Below are 25,737 nucleotides of genomic sequence, written 5' to 3'. Positions count from 1 at the left end.
TTTCATAGTAATTTTATGTGCAATAATTATGATTGATTTGAAACTTGAGGCAGGGTAGGAATGCATAAAATGTGAAGTCGGTTTAATCTTGCTTGTGATACCAAATATATTTTAGTTAATATTACTACAGCACAGCCAGGTTGTTTCTCATGTGTGTCCCATTAGAGATAAAACACGCCCTCTAGTGGAAGAATTCTCCTTCTTAACAATATCAACAAGTGAAAATTTACTTCAATGGAGTTGTACCAAGAGGTCACTGTTGCACTCATTCATGAGGTTTTGTTGCTTTAGTGTTCCCAAAATTGGTTTGAGAATAAATTCATAAAAGACTCAGAATTTTATGAATAAACCAATATAAGCCATTTATGAGGAACAACTGCATTTTCATTTAATTTGAAAACTTCATACACATGCTATTCTTAATTTGATTCTCCTCATAAATAAACAAATAAAAAGGCAATTTACAATGTAAACCACTCTGCAGCAACATGATTCAATGCGATAATTTTAACATCCTGTGTTCAGTCACCTCTCATTTCAGACTCAGTTCATTCAACTCACGTTCAGTAAAGCACAACCTTTACTGAACATTGTGTTTAGAAACGATGTGGAGTAAATTAATGAAACTAATAGCCGAGTGATGTTCCGTGATACTTCTGTGATATGTGTTAGGTTTGGGAATGCTATCCCGTGTGCCGCCGTTCATGGGCGAGACAGAGAGAAGAGAGACTTATGGGTAAAGACTGCTGTTGTCGTCGACGTTAGTGATGGATTCATTTGAGCGAATCGGTTCTTTTGGCCGACTCATTTCAAAGAATCATTTACATAAACGATCCAAGAATTAATTTACGTCATGACGCACTCGCGTCATCACGTGGTTCTTGACATCCAAGTATTGCCTACTGTAAAACCTTTATATAAGCCATATTCAGGCACGTTTATTGCAATTCCATGTGTTTTCATTTAATTTAAATTTTTGTAATAAGAAACTTAAATAAATATATTAGTTAACTCGAGAATCTTTCGGACCATTATTGTGAGTCGGATAAACTGATTCATTCAAAAAGTTCCGAGTCAAAAGAACGATTCGCTCACGGATCGGACATCGCTAGTTGATGTCAGAGAAACGAACTCGAAGCTCGAGCTACCTGCTGGAATACCGAAGAACCGATCCGCGGAACTGGCGCGAGCGACCAAATCCACGAACGACATGCGGAGGCACTTTAAGAAAGCGCTTGCGAATAACTTAAAATAATTAACTTTGTAAGGAATTATTAATATTACGCATAAAACGCACCGGTTCCGTTTCACGTCGCAGTTTGTGTGTTGCAGCAATGCGTTGGAGTTTGTGGTCTTGTCGACTCCAACAGATGCTCGCCTTTGAACAACAGCAGAGTTGTTTATGAACTGGGGAAGATTTGAAGTCAGGCTCAGCCAGAGGGGGAGAGGAGGCGAGGGGAGGGAGGAGAGAGGCGGGGAGGAGAGGAGAGGAGAGGGGCGCCCAGAAAACGCCCTGCTGCTCAATCCTCTCAAAATTAAAAGTTTATCGCGCCATTGACGGTAGGCTTGCATTAAAGGATGGGAAGTCTGAATCAGCTCAGTTGTTTAGAGTAACCAGTTCATAGATTGTTTTGAGAGGCAAAGTTTGGAAAACCTCAGTTGTTCCCATTGGATTATTTTTTTTCGCTTTATTCTGGACAAGCCCGGGGTACTTTTTGGAGGGCGGCGAGTCGGAGGCTGTCTAGGCCCGCTGCTCGACAACTTGAAAGAAGATCTTGTATCTTTAATGTGAACCAGAAAAGTTGGGCAGATCGCTCTTCGTTGCTCAGACTGGCGCGAGGACAGGGCAAAAATGTCGCTAGGAGCGGAGAGAAGGATGGAAAACCGGCTGAGACAACTGGAAGCCATGCTCAAAGAGCCGCGGTCCGCGATCAACGTGGAGAGTTTGCTGGTAAGTTCACCGTCCTTTTTCATGAATGTTTAATGCGCCTCGAAGATCCGTTTCCTAGTGACACTGAGGGGAAAAAAGAAAGAAATAGCAACAACCTAACCGCGATGTTGCATTGCAGAAACATCAACTGTGAGGAAGCTCAGATTGATGTCTCTTTTAATATCCTCGGTATTTGAACATAAACATCGCCCCACTTCCTTCTTTCCTTGTCAATAACTTGTGGCTAACCTCAAGTCCCAATCTCCGCGTATAAAAGTATTCTCGCATACACTTGCCATATTTGAATAACTCCGCTGCGTCAAGTTCTGAGTTCATCTGTTGCCTCGCTCCAAATATAGTAATATTGTTGGCCTACAACATGACAATTTCGTAATTCCCCTTTCCTGCTGTTTTGATGGTTTGTTTGGTTCTGGAAGTATACTGCTATTAACTTGCATGCAGGTGAAGGTATTGGACACACATTTCTGAGAGCAGAAATCTTCACAGATTATTCTAATCTTTTCGAAGTGCACTTCATATAATTAATTTAATTATTTACTTATTTGTAAACTGATAGATGAACGTCCAGCGCCCTTACGTGTTTGTGGGCACACGTGCGAAGTGATAATATCTCGAGAGCTCGTCAAGATAGGCAGGATGCCAGAAGTTAGATAAATCTGAGAAAACCTTCTTTTATGGACACCATCAAAAATAAAAAAATTAAGAAACTGCATATACTGAATGAAAATTATTTAAAAAGTTTATTATAGAAGACTGTGATTGTAAATAACTTTACTTAAAAGCAAGAGAAATTAATTGTAATGCTCGACAGATATGTTTTTTTTAATGACTAAACTCTTAGAGAGCAGAATAGCCAATATATTGGTGATATAGCCTAATAAAATTAAAATAAGCAATCGAAATGTACTTGAGCTAAAATGGAACATTTTTGTATGCAATATTTACACTACTGTTTAAAAGTTTGGGATCAGTGATATATTATTGCTGTCAAACGATTAATCGCATCCAAAATAAAAGTTTTTGTTTACATAATATATGTGTGTACTGTGTATATTTATTATGCATATATATATAAATGTATGTGTGTATGTATGTATGTATGTATGTATGTGTATGTATATAAGACACACACATACAGCATATATTTTGAAAATATTTAGATGTATTTATATACGTATAAATTATATCATATATAAATGTTTAATATCTAAACGTAACATTTTTCTTAAATGTATACATGCATGTGTGTGTATTTATATTTACATGATTAATATACACAGTTCACACATATATTATGTAAACAAAAACTTTTATTTTGGATGCGATTAATCGTTTGATAGCACTAATATACATTACCGGTTAAAAGTTTGGGATCAGTAAGATTTGTAATGCTTTTTAAAGAAGTCTCTTATGCTCATCAAGGCTGCATTTATTTGATCAAAAATACAGAAAAAACAGTAATCTTGCAAAACTGTTATTACAATATAAAATGTTGTTTTCTATTTTAATATCCTTTAAAATATAATTTATTTATGTGATGCTGGCAACGCTGAATTTCCATCAGCCATTATTCCAGTATAAAGTGTCACATGATCCTTAAGAAATCATTCTAATATACTGATTTATTATTAGAATTATCAATGTTGGCAACAGTTGTGCTGCCAAATATTGTTTACTGTGATACTTTTTCCAGGATTCTTTGATGAATAAAAAGTTCAAAAGAACAGCATTTATTCAAAATATAAATCTTTTCTAACAATGTAAATCTTTACTATCACTTCTTAACAATTTAACACATCCCTGCTGAATAAAAGTTTTAATTTCTTTCAAAAAAGAAAGAATAAAAATTTACTGACCCCGAACTTTTGAACTGTAGTGTATATTGTTAGAAAAGATTTCTATTTTAAATAAATGCTCTTATTTTTAACTTCTTATTCATCAAAGAATCCTGAAAAAAAGTAACACAGGTTCCAAAAAATATTAAGTAGCACAACAGTTTCCAGCACTGATAATAAATCAGCATATTAGAATGATTTCTGAAGGATCACGTGACACTGAAGACTGGAGTAAAGATGCTGAAAATTCAGCTTTGCATCACAGGAATAAATTAGATTTTAATGTATATTAAAATTGAAAAACCTTATTTTACATCATAATAATATTTCACAATATAAAATTTTTCCCTGTATTTTTGATCAAATAAATGCAGCCTTGATGAGCACAAGAAATTCCTTTAAAAACATTAAAAATCATTCTGATCCCAAACTTTTGACCTACACACACTTTTAGCCACCAAGGATGCATTAAATTGATCAAAAGTGTCAGTAAAGACATGTATAGTGTTACTTAAGATTTCTGTTTCAAATAAATGCTGTTCTATTAAATATTAAGCAGCACAAACATTTTCCACATTGGTAGTAATAAGAAATGTTTTCAATGGACCAAATCAGAATATTAGAATGATTTTTAAATGATCATGTAACACTGACGACTGTAGTTATGGCTGATGATAATTCAAATTTGCCATCACAGGAATAAATTACATTTAAAATCTCAGTTTTACCATTTTTTTGATTAAATAAATTAAGCAAAACATGTCAATTGAAAAGAAACCGTACATTATTGACAAAACAAATACTGATTATTGGCAGATTCCAATAGTTTTATCACTAGTTAAGTCCTAAATTTGATAGTTAATGCTTAATTGTCTAATTTCTGCAACAATAATGACATTAAACAGAAAACAAAACTCCCCTATGATGATTTTGTTAGTATGATATTTAGTCCCACCACAAACTCTTGCTGTTGGTTAAATCAGTGGTGTTATGTTGGGCTGGTTGTGATACATAAACTAACAGTCATGATTTGACAGAACAACAGTGTTCACTGTTCAGGGAAACCAGCCTATTAATGGATTACTTATGATTTTGGATAAGATAACAAACTACTTGCACGCCTAAAAGAAAGTATTTTATATCAGAATAATTGTGTTAGCTTTACGTATGTGTGTTTGGACTTCATCACAGATACATGAAGTAGTTGTGAAACTTACTGCTCACAAGTGAAGTGATTCATTTGAGGCAGTCAAGGAGGCAGTTCTTTTGGTACTGAATGTTCCTGCATGCATAAACTACTGCATGTAAAATGTCAGATCTGTGTGGTTGATTAAAGTTAATCTGGTCCAAAACTAAACAATTCTCCGAAGACACTTGATGAAGCATGATTTGACTCACTGTATCAGGGCCAGAGTTTGGTCTAGCTATAAGCAGGTATCTGAGAGAAAGATATGGGTCATCCTTTCTGAGAGAATCGCTGTGTATGTTTATCAAGGAGGTGTGTGTGTGTTGTCCATTATGAGAGTGCTGGTGACAGAGTTTCTCCACAGCTGAAGAATGTGTGTGTTTCCTGAGGAGGAGACGAGCAGAGGAGAAGTGGGAAGCAGTGAGTGGGAGTGAACAGGCTTCACTCTCGTTCTCTCTTTCTGTCTTTCTCCCTGCCATTTTTAGCTCAACTCCCTCTCTGGTTTAGCTCAGGGCAGGAGATAGCTCTGTGTGAGAGTGTTTAGCTGTAACGAGATGCTTCTAGAAAATCACAGATATTTTCATTTTGTTAGTGCAATATTCTTCCAATAAGAAGTTGAGAATGCAAACACTTCTTATCCCCAAAAAGACAAATATTCTCTCTTACTCTTTGCTTTCACCCCTCTTCATGAATTCTTTAACTTGTCATTAATTATAGCTCAAGCTGATTACTGACAGTTATCCAGCACAATGCGATTGATTTCAAGCCTTTAAATCAAGTATTTGAGCCTGAGATTATACCCGCTTCAGCCAGTATGTGTGTGTTTGGAAGAGTGATGCCAAGCGAATTCATCAGGAATTTTTGGAATTTTCCGGGTATGATTGCAAAGGCACTTTTCCATATTTACGGTGTAATGTAGGCCTTATTTTTTAGTCTGATTACTACATTGTCTTATTGTGACAATTTCCTGCACTACAGGTACAAAAAGGTTCCAACAGTTCTTGAATCAATTTAGTTAATGTCAGAAACTGTATTTTTACCTGTCACATATATATATATATATATATTATATTATATTATATTATATTATATTAAATTATATTATATTATATTAGGGCTGGGCGATATATCTAACGATATAATCATAATCGATATAATCATGCGCATCTAGTCAGTAATTCTGGTTCCTTGATTACCACTAAATCGCCATCACCTGCTTTCAAATGGAGTGGCATTTAATACACAGAGCCGTAGATCACTGACAAGCTACGCAATATCGCGTTCATTATCGCAGATGATTCGCCTTCGATAATGAACGCGATATTGCGTAGCTTGTCAGTGATCTACGGCTCTGTCTATTAAATGCCGGTAATATATATAATTATATATAATATATATATAATTTTTTTATTTATTTTTTAACAGCTGATGTGAATGCCGATGTATGACAAGTTTTAATTTAAAAGGTAGTAAATAACATATGCATAAGAATTGTAAGCAAAATGTAGTATTAAAGGGGTAATATGATGCTGCTAAAAAGGACATTATTTTGTGTATTTGGTGTAATGAAATGTGTTTAAGCAGTTTAAGGTTTAAAAAACACATTATTTTCCATATAATGTACATTATTGTTTCTCCTCTATGCCCCGCCTTTCTGAAACGCATTGACTTTTACAAAGCTCATCGTTCTGAAAAGCACATCTTTTGCTGTAGTGTGTCAGTAGGAAATATCAGTTTACATTTCCAAACAGTAATTTTGCCATTAATTTTAATAATAATCTAGTGAGATTTTTGAATGCACAAGCAGTCTGACAACAGCCGGTGCTCCACATGGAGATCTGATCTCAACATCATCAAATCTGTCTGTGATTACATGAAGAACAAGGAGACATACACTAGGAATCATGTTTCCCTTAAATAAATACACACAGCGCACAATGGAATATTTGAAAGAATAAATACATGTTGTGCATGTTATGTCTGCTAGTCCAACTTAAAAAAAACAGACTGGTATGAATTCAGTTTAGACTAAAGTGTTTAAATGACAATAGCGACAGAACATTATTTGTCTTGTCACATACATCTGAATGTAGCAGAATATTGAAAAGAAAAAAAATGTAGTCATTTGTTTAATCTGTTTGTTGTTGATTGGATGGAGGCAGATCTGAATGCAAGCTTTCAGTCAGTTGTACGAAAGGAGCTGGGTTTACAAGGACAAAATAATTGGAGAAGTCCAGAGAGAAGTCTGTTGTTTCACTAGAAGATTGGGTAATTTAGATGAAGAAAAAAATGAACATATGCATGAAAAAAAATCACACGCACAATAATTTCAATAACCTGCATTTTGAAATTTTATGCAAAATTGTTTTAAGTCATGCATGTAAATGTACTTACTGTGGATTCTGTGACAGTATTCTAATCCAGATGTGACCTGTTGAACTGAAGTTCAGAAATGGCAACCACGCCAACATTCCAGAGAGTGGATTTCTCCACTTCACCTGAAGATGATGTAATACTGATGATGTAATATTCCTGCTAAATTTAAACTGACACTCACTTTACCAAAACTCTTTAATCTTTTAACAAATTATATTTAATCATTAAGATGGTTGCATTGTACAGTTAAAGTTGCTCCAGGTGGCAGTGTGGTCTGAGAGAAAGGGCAAAGGTCAGGCTCAGGAGGGAAGGTTAATGAATAACCAGTCTTGCCATTTATTTAGTGGCTGTCAGAAAGGCAGCACTTACACAGATAATTGTAGCACGCACAATCCCAGGCTAACCGTAAAACCAGACTGCTGTTCTTTATTCCTAGAAATCAGGTCTTGTGTTGCTCTGGATTGGGTTAAAGTGGAATGTTTCAGTTGCGGGGTGTTTTTTAAGACACTTGGTTTGCAACCCTGAATAGGTCTGGCTAAGATAACCGGTAGTCACGCTGTAGCCTGGAATGTTGATGGGCCTTATCTCTGTTCCCTTCTTCCCTTGAGGTGTGTGGATAGCGTTTGCTTATATGGTTTGTGTGTGTTTGTACAGTTGCAGTGGGTAAGAGATGCTGACCACAGTGTTCAAATTCCACCATTGTTCCGCACATGCACATTAGACCAGTGTTTTGCAGCTTGCAAATAAGCTACTTTTTAGGGTGAACTTTCCGTTTTATACTTTTTCATTTTTATATGAAGATTGTGTTAAAAATTTTCTTAATCTTGCCTTCATGATGTTTGTTTTAAGCTTTTAAAATCCCTTTAAACCATTTATAGCTTTTTTATCTCAGACTTTTAATCTTTCTTTGAACAAAACTTAGTGTACTTTTTTACAAAAGAGACACCAGTAAAAGGCTTGGGATGGAAAAATGAGATGTGTGATGTGTGAGGAAAAATAACGTAAATCAAATTTGTGAAACTTGTGAATTTTGACACTGGCTATAAAATTAGCATTAACAAGACTATGCTAATGTCATTCCACCAATTTTTTCCCCAAAAAAGGTCATTTTCATCATTTTCATTTCCACCTCACAATGCTGTTAAACACAATACATCATTAGAGTTTTGGTTAAAAAAAAAATATAAACATATTTTGTTGAATTTCGAAAAGAAAATAGAAAAGGCTTTGGTCAAAGTAGTGCTTTTTTGGAAACATTAATATTTTTATTTATAAAAGGAATACATGATATGCTGTTCATTTTCACTTTCTATTCATCAAAAAATAGAAAGGTCAGGATTAATGGGTTCTGAAATTTTGCTTTGCATCGTAGGTACATTTAAAAATATATTAAAATGGTAAAAATTATAATAATATTTGACAGTTTTTCTGTTTTTACTGTATTTATTTGATCAAATAAATTCAGCCTTGTTGAGTGTAAGAGCCTTATTTTATAAAAATGATTTTACCGAAGACCAGGCATCTGAAACATTAAGACATCTCTGAGTGTCTGAATCCTCACTGTTACTGTAACTGTATCTAGTGCTGGGTATTGAGTTTGATACTTTTAAGGCACCGACCGAATTGCCTCAATACCATCGAGTATCGAAAAACACCTCATTGTTAGGTACAAAATTTCAGTACCTAAGTGGTTAATCTCATCAGCGTCAGTGAGCCAATAAGGCTGCAGCACTAGCCGTTGTGTTCGACTAGAGGTGCAGCGCAGATCGATCAGTGTTTGACATCTGCGAGAGCAATTCGAAAGCGCACGGAGCAGTCCGCTCTCTATAGCTCTCGTGGTACTGTTATACACCAATTGGTCTGCACAGTCGGTCCACGTCAAGTCGAACACACTTACTAGTGTACACCGGTTACACTCAGAGATGTGGCGCACACATGAGGCTGTACCATCAACCCTACACATAATCCTTAAATAAAACTCTACATTTACACTTTTAAAATTAAAACTAAAAACTTAAAACTATCCTTTCCACACTCACATCAACCCTGTGTTTCAAGCCGGCTTTCCACTATCTCTGACAAACAACAAGTGACAGACCAGAAGTCATTAATTTCCAAAGGAAAGTGCATCTAATGTGTGTCTAATGTGGGTTTTGGCCATGTAATGTTGCTGAAATTGAATGTTATTACCTCTGAGTCATAGCAGCGATCATGGAAGAGAGAACAAATGCTCATCAGTAAGTCAGTGGAAAATAAATAGAAATCATGATTCTGACATCTGAGCGATGCATTTTAAAATGAACACGCACTAGTGTAAATGTAGCCTAACAGATGTGTAAACTGAAGACTATTTGAGCTTTATTAAAACTATTTGCACGGATTTATTCTGTTGGTAACATTTCGTTCCTTTGTGCAATGGCTCAGGAGATGAGTCTTTAAGTTTGTATAAACATCAACAAGCTGAAAAATAAAACCAAAGTTTTTTTTTAGATAATGTAATCTTGTTAAAATTGATTTCATAAAATTGGTATCGAAAAAAGTATCGTTCAGGAACCGGTATCGAAGTCAAGGTATTGGTATCGATATTAGGGTTGGGTATCGTTTGAATTTTATCGATTCCGATTTTTATTTTTTTATGGAAGTTGTGGTTCTCTCCTGATTCTAAAGAAAAAAAACCAACATTAGACAACTAAACAAAATCACATATAATTTCTGAATTAGTGATTAAATGACTCACTAAAGATGTACTTGTTTCATTACTGGATGAATCAGTGTTCTTGAACGAATCTCTTGTATGATTCAAAGACAAATTAATTTTAACAGCCCCTTATCGCCACCTACTAGCATAACAATGTCATGATAAATCAACTAAATCAAATTACTTTCAAAAGGTGTTTTACTCTATTTTAATCGCTACCATACACATCGTACACACAGTTTATATCTGAACTATAAACCTTTATCCCAGTACTTCTCTTTAGGTCAATGGCAGCGCCAACACAAATGTAAATGTTCAAATCACACTGATATGATCGTACTCTGTACGGATGAACCAAAAAGTGATCACAACATTGTAATCGCACTCATCAAAGGATGAGGAATGAAACAGATGAATCATTGTAATTTAGGAATAGAATCACATTGGTGTTTGAATCGTGTTCACGATCTTAACAATCTATTAAATTAAAGTGCTTTGTCATGTTGGCGTTGACACCTCTCTTGCAACATATTTAGCCATCAAAGATATTATAGCTTTTTTGGCTTCTGATCACAAATGAGGCCAAACTTTGGGCCGCTTAGATTAGTGAGCAAGATCTTGGCAGATCGCTAGGTCCAGTCTTCACAGATGAAAAGAAAAAAAATTTTAATTTGACATTAAGTACCCGATTCCTGACCTTAAGTAACTGATTCTGGAATCGGAATCGATTTTCGATTCCCAACCCTAATCGATATGGAAAAATTTTGAACGATACCCAGCCCTAATTGTATCTATGTGCTGGTGTCTGAGCTCCTGTATCTTACAGTAGTGTTACAACTGGCACGTCTTCCACACTGAAGCAACAACATGAGCACACACAGACTCCTGTGAAAGCTGTTGTGTTTGTAAGGTTTATCCTGAAACATCTGGGATAAGCAGGAGTCCAGCTGGATCCTGATACTGTTATTGTTTGTTGTCATTGTTGGATCTTATCAGTTCGGAGCAGGTTTAATCTCATCAGGAGAGGATCTGTTCTGCAGTGGGAGAGGAGATGTGATTTCATGCTGCTAACATTCATACCTGTCCTGTGTACTTCACTGTATGTTGGATAATGGATATGGAATTTCATTAGATTCTGTGCTGATGAGGCCTCCCCATGTACTCGTAAACGTCCTGTGTCTTGTACTGGTGGAGCTGGATATTGTATTGTGTATGTCAACACTGTTAGCAGAAGCTACTGTTTTGCTGGAGAATCCAAGAAGTTTTGCTTCTGTAGTGTGTGTTTGTGTGTGTGTGTGGCTACAGGCGGATTATAATGTCTCCGGAAGAAGGGCAAATTACAACTTTCTCTTTTTAGACTTGAAACTTTCCTCAAGAATGATCAGGTTTCTCTGACACCTGATATTTACATACATTAACTTTTGGTGTAATCTTACATTTAAAGGATAGTGCACAAAAATCTAAATCTGTCACCGTTTACTCAACCTCATGTAGCTCTGAATGTACTTTCTTTTGTGAAAAACAAAAAAAAAAAACTAACACAAAAAAAATATACCAATCACTCCATAAAAAACATTTAAAAAAAAAAAGCAATAAAATCTTGCTAGTTTACAAGGGAATTTAACGTAACATTGTAAAAAAAACAAAGCAAACTATTTGTTAACAAACATATTTCGAGCTAAATCTTTTCAAATAAAATTTTGATCCAATTCATAGTACTATGAAAAATTTGTTTTTCAAATCAACTGATTCACTTTTAGAGTTAGACTCACTGACTCAAGGTTGAATATTATCAGTGAATAACAACTTGATATCAAAGCTATCAGAAGAGTTTAAATATATCATCCACTCATATTTTTGTGATGATCATGCATGCTTTTTGAAACTTTACTGCCGTAGTCTTTGTTCTTTTTTATTAAGACTGGTCTGGAGAAATGCACATGCATTGTAAGGTGCATAACAAGGCATAATTAATGCATTCAATCTACTTTCATAATGCATTATACATGAAGGCTTTTAGTAAAGTGTTATTGGTTTGGAACATGATGGTGAGTAAATGATGACAGAATTTTTATTTTTGGGTGAACTAATCTTTTAATGAAATAAAACTTGTTCTATGTTTCTGAAATATGGTTTCTGAGAAAATACTGGGTTGTCAAAAGGTTCTCCCTGAACACCTGCTTCATAGAACAGAAATGGTGACTGAAATGAAAGGTTTGGCCAGCGTGGTTTCTTTATACCAAACCTCTTGGTACAAAATACCAGAATACATCAACCACATTAAAAACTGACCAACAGTGGCTTCAGGAGTGATTTAAGGGCAAATGGAGCTTCACAGCAAGATGTATTTAATGCAGAGCTTCGTAAGCAGACGGCAGGTGAGCAGGATGTACACTGTAGTCCAGTCTAATGTTCAGGACAGCAGCAGTGTTTGTTTATGTTGTTTTATGATATGGTATTGTGCTGAAGAGAAGTTCCACACCCATGTTGTGTGTTGTCATTAAGTTTTATCTGATTGCCATGGTGGACGTGAGATGTGTCATCTTCAGGAGATGTGTTTTTTGAAGACCTCTGTCTAGAAGTGTTGAAGGAAAACCCTCAATATATATTGCATTTATTTGAAAAAAAAAGTAATATATTGTAAAATATTACAATTAATATAACAAAGTAAATATTTATATTTTGAAGTGTAATTAAAATCTGTGATGGCAAAGCTGAATTTTAAGCAGCATTATTCCAGTCTTCAGTGTCACGTGATCCTTCAGAAATGATTATAATATACCAATTTTGTGGTCAAGAAACATTTCTTAATTATTATCAATGTTGAAAACAGTTGTGATGCTTAATATTTATGTGGAAACTGATACTTTTTGATGATTAGAAAGTTAAATACAAAAATCTTTTGTAACATTATACTGTCTTGTATATGTCTTCACTGATCATTTTAAAGCTAAATAAAAACATTAATTTCTAAAACAACAACAACAAAAAAGCGAACTAATGTATGTATAATTTGTAGATATTTGAGGTAGCTGTCTGAAATTGTTTATTAACTCTGACAAGCTTTTTTCCATTTTGACTGAAACCGATCTTTGTCAGTGTAATTTATGAACAGATGTTTTGAATGTTCCTTGTCCATGTCTCAATTTCCACTGGAATATTGTGCTTTTTTTGGCCTGCACTCTGTGTTCATATAATCCTGCCTCTGTGTGCGTTAAAGGATGAGATGCGTTTTAACTGGACTAGTGGCATAAGTAAATTAGGCTAATTAAAACGTCTGACTAACTAATGGACGCAAGAGAATGCCGTTGAACATTCTTTAGCAACTCATCAAGGGTGGTATATGATGCTGACCAGCTTCATGCTGTAGCATTTACAGAGTTTCATTCAAATCGGATATGATTCATTATGCACTGGAAAAACCACTGATCTACATTCTTCAGCAATCTGTCTGGCTGACACATTAATAAACACATGAGTTATGGAGACTGGTGAATTTATCAGGTGTGTATGGTTGTCTTCGAGAAGTACCTCTCATCACATTCCTATCAAGCCCGAGTTCATGCGCGTGTTTGCACTTTGCTTTGTGATCTCTGACTCTGAGGGACGGAGATTCTGCTGACTGCTGTAATCCAGCATTATATTGTTGACGAGCAGCTGTTTAATGTAGCTCTATTCACTTTTCATAAATAATGTATCTTTTTTTAGAGGTTACAAGATCTCTCAGCAGTGAAACTGAAGTGTGGCATCCCCTCGCACAGTGGTTCCAAGACCTAGTGAGGCACCTTGTTGTCTACTGCATACATAGGCATTTGTCTTCTAATTACTCTCTGTAACTGAAATTAAACCTCATTATTGGTACCTATATTAGGCAGAAAGGCCTACAAATAGTGGGACTCACAACTGAGTTCCTCTGACACAAATTTTGGATAAAATAGTCATTTTTTTAATTTCCAATCTTTCCCCTTTGCTGTGCTTGATTGTAGGTTGCACAGTTTGGCTAAAACATATAATAATAATAATAATAATAATAATAAACGTGACTTTAATAATGATAACGACAATAATTGTAATAATTAGTAATTACAATTGTTTTAATAATAATACTAGTAATAATAATGCTTATTATTACTAAATAAAAATCCGAAATAGGAAATTACTATCAGATATCACTGCAGGATAAATGGATTGATAGATGAGTGAATAAAAGTTTTTTTTTTTTTTTTTGGTAGAAAACTGCAGGGAGACCATGAAACTTTGCTTTTGTTAGGAAACTCTTATAAGCTCTTAAGTTTGGGAGGATGATTGTCTCCTGAAATGTACTACAAACAAACTTCATTTTGACCTTATTTTGATTGAAATGATGTCACACCAGTTTGTTCTTTGATTTTGCTTAAAGTTTATTAAGGTTTTTAATACATGGGCAGCTCATTATGTTTTAAAACACAGCCAGTATTATTCATTGTTTTCCACAGGTGGATACTGCACTTCTTAGGACTTCCCGTCATTGATAAAAAAAACAAGTGACAAAAAAAAATTGTGTCTGTGCGCATTCATTAGCTTCACTTACCAAAGTAAGGAGCAGGAACGCTGCGTTCAATTCATCTTCAGTACATTTTAATTCACTGAATAGCCACTACAGGATAGATGGATAGATAGAGAAGTGGAACACTTTATTTCTGTTACTCAGCACAAATGTGCTTTTACTTTAAGAGGGACCCCACCACAAGTAAAAGTGGTTTGTTGGACAATCATCAAATTACACTTCAAACACACGAGTTACAGGAACCATTTGCAGTTCTTGTCCTAAGGTGCTCAGATAATGACTTTGACGGATAGGAATGTGTAAAGTCTGTTTTGACAGGTCAGTTTGAAATCACGTGGGAATGCAGCTGATGAAATTTTCAGTGGTTACAGGAAATTCAACTTAGTCAACTAGTTAACTAATACATGGTTTATAAGAATGCAAATGCAAGCATACATGCAGAAGATGTTTGTATATTCATGATGAAGCTTTGATTTCTGCTTTGACAGATTCTAAGAAGGAAACCCTCTTTACTATGTGTTGCATGCCATATTTGTGTCTTGAATGAGAACATTAATATATAAAAGTATCTTGTAAAGTTCGACTCTTTAATTCTTTCCAGAACTTATCAGGTCCCTCCCTCCTTTCATACTCTCACTCTCTCTCTCTCTCTCTCTCTCTCTCTCTCTCTCTCTCTCTCTCTCTCTCTCTCTCTCTCTCTCTCTCTCTCTCTCTCTGTGGGCAGATAGGAGAAACACAGCCATATAAGGTGGTGTGATAGTGGCCTTGTCCATTTTTACTCGGGAACAGCAGCTGTTCCCCTCGCCCCTCAGTTAAAACAACCAGGAAACCTTTTCCCAATACTTTCTAAGATTTACAGAAATCCTGCCCTCTGTGACACTTTCTCTGCCTGTCTATTGTTGACCAGGAAATCTTCTCATAGTGAAATCTCTGTAACATGCAGGTTCTCGTGCAAAAGCAATATTCTAAAATACATACAATTATTTTTTTTTTTGAAAGGATTCCTTTTACAGCTGCATTTATTTGATTAAAAATACAGTAAAATATAGTTACAGTTTAAAAAAAAAAACTCTTTTAAAATGTGTTTTTCCTTAGTCAACACCTCCAGTCTTAAGTGTCCATTCAGAAATGCTGATTTGGTTCTCAAGATTATCAATTTTAAATACAGTTGTGCTGTTTAACATTTTTATGGAAACATGATTCTTTGCTGAATAGAAAGTTGAGAAGAGCAGCATTTATTTGAAATAGACATTTATAATGTCTATTTCAGTAACATTATTAATGTCACTGTAATTTTTGGTCAGTTACTTACATCATTGCTGAATACAATAATTAATTTATATATAAAAAAAAAAACTGTTTGTGGTATTATGTATGTTTAAAAATAGTTAAATTTATTAGTCATAATAATAAGAATAAACTAGTGGTTTAACGGATTGCAAAACTCCCAGTTTGGATCATATTGCATTTCTGAGTCAAGGATCAAATCATTTTCAGATCAGATTTTTTTATGTGTATCATTGTGACTTTGCGTTCCATTATTACTTAATTACTTATTCTTCAACACTACAGCAAAAACTACTACTAAACTTCTGAACTAAGAAAGTTCATACATAATTGAATACAAGTAAAAAAAAAAGACAAACAAATACAATATAACAAAGTTACAAATGAAATAAAGTTGTACAGAAATTTAATATTTAAGTGTAAAATAAAAGTGCATAGTGTTCACTGTATTAATTAAATCTAGATTCATCTTTGTCAAAGCTGTGGGGAATAACTCAGTGTTTGCTTGCTGTCTGAAATGCCCCTCTGTGTGTGAGCGGCTGAACGCACTGAAGACCGTAGCGAATTGAGTTCTCTTTTGCCTCTTCTTGTGCTGGAATGGTTTAAAATCACTTGAATGGGTAAATTGGCAAAGCAAAACGTACAAATGATGCACTTTTTCTCTATGATTGTTCAATTTTGCAATTAATCCGTGAATCATATGCGCAACGAACCGTGGTGCCTGGACTGTAAGGATAATGGATCAACTACCATCCTAGAATAAACTGATTTTGATTTTAAATCTTTGAGGTTTTGATTTTCGTATTGATAGTTTTGAAAAATGTGTTATAGGTTTCAGGAAAGACTCTTAGCAAGTGTGAACAACTGTAAAATTCTGATGCAAGTGACACACCAATGTATCTGCCAGACCAATTAAACAGCAGAATGTTTTATTTTGAGATTATCTGCATTGATTGAAAACTGCTTGGTGGATTTACAGAAGTGGTTGTTCCCTTTTTGTCTGTTCCAAAATCTGCCAACAGCTTTGTCAATAGATAATAAACATTTTCTGATCAAATGTTTGTAGTTAATGTTGAGTAAATATTGAGCAGCATCTAACATTTAATTTCAGCATGTCTCCTTGCCATCATAAAAGTTTATTACATAATATAAACATTGATGTTATATCAGCCATCTGCCACCCTTCTCTCTAGATACTGGCATCAGCATCAGTTCAGTTAAAGTGTTTGGCTTCCTAAACAGCTCTTAACTAAATACATCAGGCTGCATGATGGTGAGAAATGATTGCTGAATATAGTTTAGTATGCAGAAGCAAAGGATTTCTCACTTCTACTGTAAACAGTGTGCAATGAATTTACCACGTTGGCACATTTGTATTGGGGCATGTTGTCATGTGCTTTACATGTTGTGATGTCACTCGCTGTGTTATTCCAGTTTCCTTGATATTTAATTTGTTTAATTTAGCCACATATTTTTGCAAAACCCTGCTTTCAGTTGTTCGGACTTCAGATTATTTTATAACATCCTGAGTGATGCTTATTTCAAATTTCCAAATATCGGTCCGCTAATCAGCATGTTGTATCAGTGTACAGCTAATTGCTACACACAAGGGAACTAATAAACTGAGAGTTTGTCAGGCACATGAGGTTGAAAGTGTGAGATAAGGGGTGTGAGAGCCAGAGGATGTCTGCGTTGATAATCATTTGTCATTATTGCAGTTAGTGTTGGCGGTTGTGTGTGTGTAGGTTGGAGTGACTCACCATTTGTGTGTGTGTGTGTGTGTGTGTGTGAGGTAATGTTAAAGTGCCAAGATGCAGTTTTTTTTAACTCCCACTCATGTTTCAGTGTTTTCATTTGCTTTTTGCATTAACATGAGTTTCATGCATGATTCATAATAACGTTTTTTTTTTTTTTTTTCTTCATTAATGTGTGAGTCTGTAACTCTAAATTATACTTGGTCATAGTCCGTCATAGGTCACTTTTAGATATTTATTTTTTGTTTGCTTTGTCATTTTTACTGGTTTTTTTGTAAATTTACAGTTTTTGTAACCTCTTTTCCCAATGTAACGAGAAAATCATAGAGGACTTTGTGTAAGTTAAACACTTCATTCATGAAAGAAAAACAATCTTTGCATCTGTTTGAATGACACAAAAAGGGTTTTCTTCCACCATGTGTGCTGGGTAACTCTTGAATACATTAATGGTGATTAGACCCTCAGGCACACTTAATATTATAAATAAATAATTGTATAGCCATTTTTACTTTTTTTTTTTTTTTTTTTCTTTTATTCCATGAGGGTTCCATGCCCTCATTGACCTAATCAAAATGATTGAAGTCTTTAAAGAAATGGTATCCACAACCTACAATGCTTTTAAAATTTTATTTTATTTTATTTTTTCCTGGCCTGTAGATGCTGAAGGTCAATTCTAACCTTTTGCACATCAACAGAGGTTTGTTGAGCTCTGTAAGGACATTCAGTTAAAGGTTAAGTGTTAAAATGCTTGTCTCAGGTTAATGTGCAAAATGGCATATATTTAGTGGTGCAAACTTTCAAGTTAAACTTTAAGCAAAAAACAGGCAAAAGTTGATACTCTGCATGTGTTGGGTTGAAAATGGAGCCGCGGTTTTAAACTGAAGTTCCAGTGTGGTTGTCCTTTGTGGGTGTTTGTACAGGTGGGTTACATGTGTGTTCATGGGTACCGGTGGCCCCTTATATTTTTGGGCTTTCCAGCACACCTCACACCATCCTCATGTTTTAAATGTTTACTTTGGTGTGTTTTGGTATGTTCTGTTTCATGTCTCTGATGGCTGTATAGGAGAGGGGGTCACAGGAAGAAATGATGTCATCTCTAAACTGCACTATGACACTACAGCAGTTTCACTGGAGCCTCTGGTGGCAGGTGTCATTTCCTGCCTAAGTGTGCTTTGAGATAGCCAGTGTGTTTTTCCTTAAATAGAAGTTTTATATTTGAAGTTCTCTGTTTTGGGAAATGTGCTGTTGATATGGTAAAATGTAGCGGGCACACACAAAAGTTCAGTCAAATGCCAACTCTTGTCCCATGATGCTATGCAGTGTTTCCTACAGAATTCAGCTAAAGAGTGGTATAGTCACATGTTTAATATGTCAAAGCAGTTACTAAATTAACAGGTTTAACTGATTCATAGTTTGAGTCTTTTGGAATGATTCTTTTAAAGAACTGACTCTTTAATTGACTGTATGTTTCATTTGCAAACAGTAACCTTTTTTTAAACAAATACAATATTGGTCCCACTTTATATTAGATTATTTTAACTACTATGGACTTACATAAAAAAAAATTGTTAGGTTAAAAAAATACTTGTTGCAAATTGTTTTTGATGCTAGTGAGGAGGGGTACGGTGAAGGTTAGGAAGAGGTCTCAGGGTTTCCAATATATTGATTTATCTGTGGCGGCCCACCACAATATCCACGTTGACTGCCACAAATAACCACCGCCCCCTGCCATCAGCTCCCACGTCTCATACACGAGCACGACTTTAGCTCTATATTTTGCAACTTTCACACCCTTTAAGCAACTTTTTTCTGTAAAAGGTACATGCTGACGAACCTAGCGACTTTTTTGGATAAACCTTAGCTATGGTTCTGTCAAGTTGGAAGATTTCGAGTCTCACAAAACCCTGTGGGAAACATTGGGTCTTGTGTTATGGTTAAGGGTGGGTTAAGGGGTAGGGGTATGGTCAGCAGTGTAGTTATAGATGTAATTGCAGAAATTATAGATTTAATTACATGCAGGTGTTTTTATGTAATAAGTACAATGTAAAACCATGTTTGTGAAAAGTAAGTGCAAATAATTTAAATAGTTTACATGTTAGTACATAGTAGTTAAAAACACTTAATATGAAGTGAGTCCAAATTATTTATTTAATAAACTTAGAATAATTAAAAATATATATATTTTTATTATTAACTTGCATTGTTATATAGCATCCAGTCTTTGTGATATTATTATATTTAATTCACTAAAACCTTTCTTGTTCCCAAACCTGGAAAGAAAAAAGAAGGACCATCATTATGATGCAAAATCAACATGACGTAAAAGAACCATCATCATTATGCTGGTAAAATATGAAATAGTCATACGTCATTAAAATATCTTGTACTGGTACTTAGTCATGACATGGAGCAAATCTGGCCCACTGGTGCAGTCTAATGGCCAAATAAAAAGTGCATTAAAATAATCACTATGTTAAAAATAGTGGTTCTGTTATGATATATATCACCCTGCCCTGCTATAGAGTAAAGTGAGACAGAACAGATGCATTTATAAAGAAATAGAGTGACGATTTGTGTCCATAAAGATTTCACATTGTGCAGTAAAGGGTAGAGAACTTTTGGAAGTTGAAGGCAGGGCAGCAGAGAGAGTGAAAACAGGAGAGGAGGGGGAGAGGTGTGGCTGCTGAACATTCCGAATGCTTTTCCGGAAAGGGTTTCCAGCGAGACCATGCCTGATATGTCAGTCACAACAGACCTGGTCTTGCTTCAAAGCGCTTTACAAGTGTAGCAGTGCCGAATCCACCAGCCATCACTTCAGTCTGCATGTGCAGGAACAAATCCATGTGCCTGGTGGCCTCAATGTCTGCTTAATTGTTTTAAATGCATTTCCGTTCATTATACGCTGCATTCCCTCAGGGCAGATGCCCATCTAGATGCCCAAAAAAGGTGAAGTGTGCTCTGGGTACCAAAGGCTGTAATAAAAAAAAAAAAAAAATGATGAATGACTTGTCAGATCAGCCTTCAAGAGAAGTGCATGTTATTTTATTATCTACTGACTGTAAAGCCTTGCTGACTTATCAATCTTAATTTCTTCAGGCTGGAAGTTCTGCCTAGCCATTAAACTTCCTGTCCTTGAAATATTCCTGTAGCTCATTCCACTCAGGGTTTAAGTAAAAGAGATATCGCTTAACATTTGTTTTTTCCCCAGACAAAAACTTTTTTTTTTTGACTACAATTATATACATAAAATGCTTCTCATTTTATGTACTGCTTCTGATTCTCTGACATTTTTCTGTTGTGTGGAGTAGTTGTGACAAAAGTTTATATTCATGCATCCAGAGCACATGTGGTTTTATTTTATTAAAACATGTTTAGAATTAAGGAAATATATGAATTAAGATCATATTTCTAAGAGCAATTCTTCTATACTGGCCTTACGAAGCAGTTTATTTGATCGGACCTTTATTGATTTTTACATCGTATAGGATGCCAGCAGCACTTTTGCCACAAAATTGGCAAAAAAAGTTTTATAATCTATAATGAAGGTACACTGGGTGGCAAACAGGTTTTGACAAAGGTTGACATAAATGAGAGGTATTGTAAAAATTAATGGAATTAGAAATGACTAAAAAAACAGTAGATTATTTGCTTCACAAATTTTCCAGGGTTGTGTAAGAAAAACACAGACATGTTCGGTTTGAATAAATGCTGTTTGTAAGGAGACCGTTATTTTAATGCGTTACTCAAAGTGTTTGTTTTTGTGTTTCAGGATTCCATGAATGCCTTGGTTTTAGATTTGGACTTTCCGGCCTTGCGTAAAAATAAGAACATCGAGACCTTCTTGAACAGATGTGAGTATCTGCTTTTAAGAGGCCATGTTTTTCTCTGATTGTTGTTCTGTGTTATTCTGCAGTTTAAGGAAATACTTAATGGTGGCATCAAATTTTACAATGAGGCTGCTTCCTGCAGCAACATCAACAGCATTTATTTGAGTTGAATTGTTTTGAGTGGCTCTTCCTAATTTGGGCCCCTCACTTAACAACACTGAAGCTTGTCACGTAAATAATGAACTGTCAACACAGACTGTGAAAACTGCATTTTTGTGTGTGTTTGGTATGAAGAAATGGCTTGGAGTTGATGTCATGGAGGATTTTAATGCACTTTCTGTGCAGTTCTTTGCAGGACACTTGTGGCTTTCATTTTTAGGTCTGGCACATTTAGCAAAGTCTGACTGTACAGTTCTGGATGTGCACATTCTCATAAGCTAAAGACGTTTTGGTTTGGTTAATATTAGAGACTGTATGGGAATACCAGGTGCTGTAATATTTGCTCTGTGATGGACTGGTCATCCAGTCTTCCTGCCTATGGCCCAGTACCTTTGAATACGCTTCAGCATCCCCATGCCAGATCGTTGGGCAAGCAGTTTGGAGAATGGTTGGATGGATGCAGACATGTATTGTATTTTTCAACACAGTTCATCTAATTTGAACATTTGTTACCAAAAATAAAGTATTAAAATATTCTTAAGTTATCACTGATATTTGTTTAAATTCAGTAGCCAGTACCATGTCTGTGTGAATGCATCTGTGTCTGCGTTCTATTCATGCGCTATTAAACTTTTGACTAATTATCACATTCTGTCCCGATTTTGTTCCTGATTCTGCCTGTTGTCATGGAGACCAGTAGGGCTGTATGGACATTATAATGTTTGGTTTGGAAGAGAGAGTGTGACTCAACAGTCCTCTCATCCAGACTGTGTGAACTCTCTGCTCTGGCCTTTGATAATTGTCACTCCTGATGTTATTTTCACACTAAACATGCGCAATGTTTTGATGAATAACTACTGAACTTTACAGTATATTCTGAAGATTTGTTTGGGGGGCGGGGGTTTGTGAGAAAAATGTCAATGGATCTATGAATCTTTTTTGCAGGCCAATTATAATTCATGTGCGTGTTTAAAATACTTAATAGACGTCATATTGAATTTAATGCAAATGAAAATGAGGCAGTGAGGAATCAATTTAATGTCTTTACAGTTGCTTGCACTGTACAAAGGTCCTGAATCATGTAATTTTCCCAGCTCGCAACTTTCAAAATAAAGTCTGTTTTATGGAGTCTGGAATCGAAAAAGTTTTTCAGAAAGACGTTTTGTCAACAGTACAATCAATTGAATGCATGTACTTCCATTCCTCACAGCCTCTTTTTCATTACTGTCAAAAATTAAATATGGCACTACCCTGATTAAGGAGTATTATGGGTAAATACTGGCCAATTAATAATTTTTATAATTATTATTATTTTATATTATTTCTATTATAATTATGTAAATGTTATATTAGTCAGTCTTTACTATTAACAGACCTGACAGGTCACCGGAAAACTAAATCTGACTGTTCATGACATGACCAAGGAAATGTGATATTAATGTGTTGTGTGTACAGATGAGAAGGTTATGGGCCAAATAAGGGAGCTCCAGATGAAGCCAGATGATTTTGACCGAGTGAAGGTGATCGGTAGAGGAGCATTCGGAGAAGTCCAGCTGGTAAGGAAACACTGTTTTTGAAAGAATTTCAGGATGCATTTAAACATATATGTGTTGACTGCTAAGAAAACTTACAAATCTTTCCCACTGCTTCTTTCTTTTGTGTCTGATGTTATAATCCTGTACCCAGTTTATTAGTAAATTTAGTGCAAAGGCAATTTATTTGCACATAAGTTGCACATACACTGCATAATAAATCTGCGGCATCAACATGTTCCTCGATGCATCACATTTTAAAAGCACTACGTTAACGCCGTTAAAATTAGATTAATTGCAATAATCTAGATCTATTAATAGCCATGCTTTAAGTAATGTAATGTAATGTATAATCTGTATGGATGGGTTAAGTTTGTGCACATTCATCCAAATGCTGCAAGCAGTTCTGTGTGGTCCCATGTCGAATGGGACCTCATGTAATTGTGTATTTACATGTCAGATATAAAAAAGAAAGCATGTGTAGATTTGTATTGTGTTGTCACTCTGGGTGTGTGTTTGTGATAGTCAGGGGAGAGATGCAGTGGGATACGTCTGGACAAGCCTGCAGACACAAACAACATGATTACCCAGTATTCTCCTCTGTCAGTTGTCTGACAGGGGCTGTGTGGGTGTGTTATGCCTAAAGCACAACAACAGAGGATGCTTTAAAATGTGGCTTGTCTGTGTTGAAGGCAAAACAGCCTCTCAGAGAGTATTTATTAGTTTTATTTTTAAATCGTTTTGGGAGTGAGGCAAAATGCCTGTTAGACATTGAATAATGTAGTTTGTTAGTAATGCATTAGTGAACGTCTAGCTAGTTTTCTCACGGAAGGTATGTGATGTAGTTTGTTATGATCTGGTTGTGTGTTTGTGTAGGTTAGGCATAAGGCCTCTCAGAAGGTGTATGCAATGAAGGTGCTCAGCAAGTTTGAAATGATCAAGCGTTCAGATTCTGCCTTCTTTTGGGAGGAACGTGACATCATGGCGTTTGCTGACAGCCCATGGGTCGTGCAGGTAAGATGCACTGACATTTTTTTTTTTTTTTTTTTTTTTTTTTTTAAGCCAGAAACTGGTCCTTTTTGAAAGCCCACTCACATGTGCAACAATGCTTTTTTTACACACAAGTACTCACTAAGGTTTGATCTATGAATATAAGGAACATGCTGTTTCCAAGTGTTAAATATCACAATTATCCAATATGCACACTATCATTCAAAAGTTAGGGAACAGTAAGATTTTTATGTAAAGAAGTTAAAAACGGTTATTTTTAAAGTGTAATTATATTTTATAGATTTGCTGTTTTTACTGTATTTTGCTGTATTTACTGCTTCACAAAAGCATCATTGGTAAGCCGAAGAGGCTTCTTTAAGAAACATGAAAAAAAAAAACAATCTTTACAACCCAAAATGATGTAGGTGTATGTTTTTACTGAATCCTATTATGATTATTCCGATCATATTATATATTTTAAATTAATTAGGTAATTAGCTAGCTGCTCCAGTTAAAATGCTTAAAGTTAAATTATGTGTTATGTTAATCGGACTATAAATATATCAGAGTATCTCTAGTTTGATCACAACACAATTATACACAAAAATAAATAAATTAATGAATTAATAATAGTAATTCTTTTTCTTTTCTCAATTCTTTCTCATCTTTTCCTCAGCTGTGCTGTGCGTTCCAGGATGACCGTTCTCTCTACATGGTAATGGAATATATGCCAGGAGGAGATCTTGTCAATCTCACCAGTACATATGACGTTCCAGAGAAGTGGGCAAAGTTTTACACTGCTGAGGTTGTGTTGGCTCTGGACGCCATTCACTCCATGGGCTTTATTCACCGAGACGTCAAACCGGACAACATGCTGCTGGACCGCTACGGACACCTCAAACTTGCTGACTTTGGGACATGCATGAAAATGGATGGGGTAAGAGGATAACCAGTTATTGCAATGCCAAATTTTAGTAGTTCACAGACTCTCATCAAAATCACAGGCTCACTCTGGTCAGCTTTTGACCAGGGGCTTTCACCTTAAATGCCGGGATTTTTGTGTCACTCTTGGATGTAATTGCATGACAGATACCTTGAACACATGCCAGTTCTTGTCCAAACTCAAAGGAGCAAAGAAAAACTCAGCCTTCCTCTCATTCCTTTATGTCTGAGTGAGGAAGACCTCAGATGGGTTCAGAGGTCTTAGGGTCATACTGAGGCTAAGAAGCTGTTGTTTTTTAAAAATGCTCAGTTTGTTGAATAAAGATAGCCACCCCATCTGTTCTGGTGTTATAGGATATCAGCACAAAGAGCTCAGTTGTGTCACTGAGGGTAACATTGTGATCCTGTCCTGTACATTTTCTGCTTTATCACTATCATATGTGGTAATTATAGAGCAATAGCTCTAAAATATTGGATCTATAGGTCTGGGATACTTAAATGTTATGAGCTTGGTGGACTCATGAAAAAAGATCTAAATAAAACATAAAAACAGAAGGTGAACGCCAATCTTAAATTTAAATGGCAAATATATCAATATGTTTCTATTTATTCAACAGTGGTCACCTCAGGGGCACTGAACTCAAGACTAGATAG

General features: G+C 35.4%; 1 protein-coding gene across 3 annotated transcripts in view; it reads left to right on the top strand.

The window, feature by feature from the left end:
• Positions 1–1,103: 1,103 nt before the first annotated feature.
• LOC109044970 (rho-associated protein kinase 2-like) overlaps positions 1,104–25,737 on the top strand; it is a 41,201-nt gene continuing 16,567 nt past the window's right edge. For 2 of the 3 annotated variants that reach the window (XM_042737117.1, XM_042737116.1), the window contains exons 1-5: positions 1,106–1,951; positions 21,403–21,484; positions 23,075–23,175; positions 24,028–24,165; positions 24,818–25,078. In XM_042737117.1, the coding sequence (XP_042593051.1) occupies positions 1,853–1,951; positions 21,403–21,484; positions 23,075–23,175; positions 24,028–24,165; positions 24,818–25,078 (681 nt within the window). In that variant the 5' untranslated portion in view covers positions 1,106–1,852. Of the gene's footprint in view, positions 1,952–21,402; positions 21,485–23,074; positions 23,176–24,027; positions 24,166–24,817; positions 25,079–25,737 lie in introns of all 3 variants that reach the window. The other variant, XM_042737114.1, reaches the window with a different exon arrangement.

Source organism: Cyprinus carpio, chromosome B13 (genome assembly GCF_018340385.1).
Source record: "Cyprinus carpio isolate SPL01 chromosome B13, ASM1834038v1, whole genome shotgun sequence".
Lineage (NCBI taxonomy): Eukaryota > Metazoa > Chordata > Actinopteri > Cypriniformes > Cyprinidae > Cyprinus > Cyprinus carpio.
Note: the sequence above shows the minus strand (reverse complement) of the source record. Positions and strands in the feature narration are given on the sequence as shown.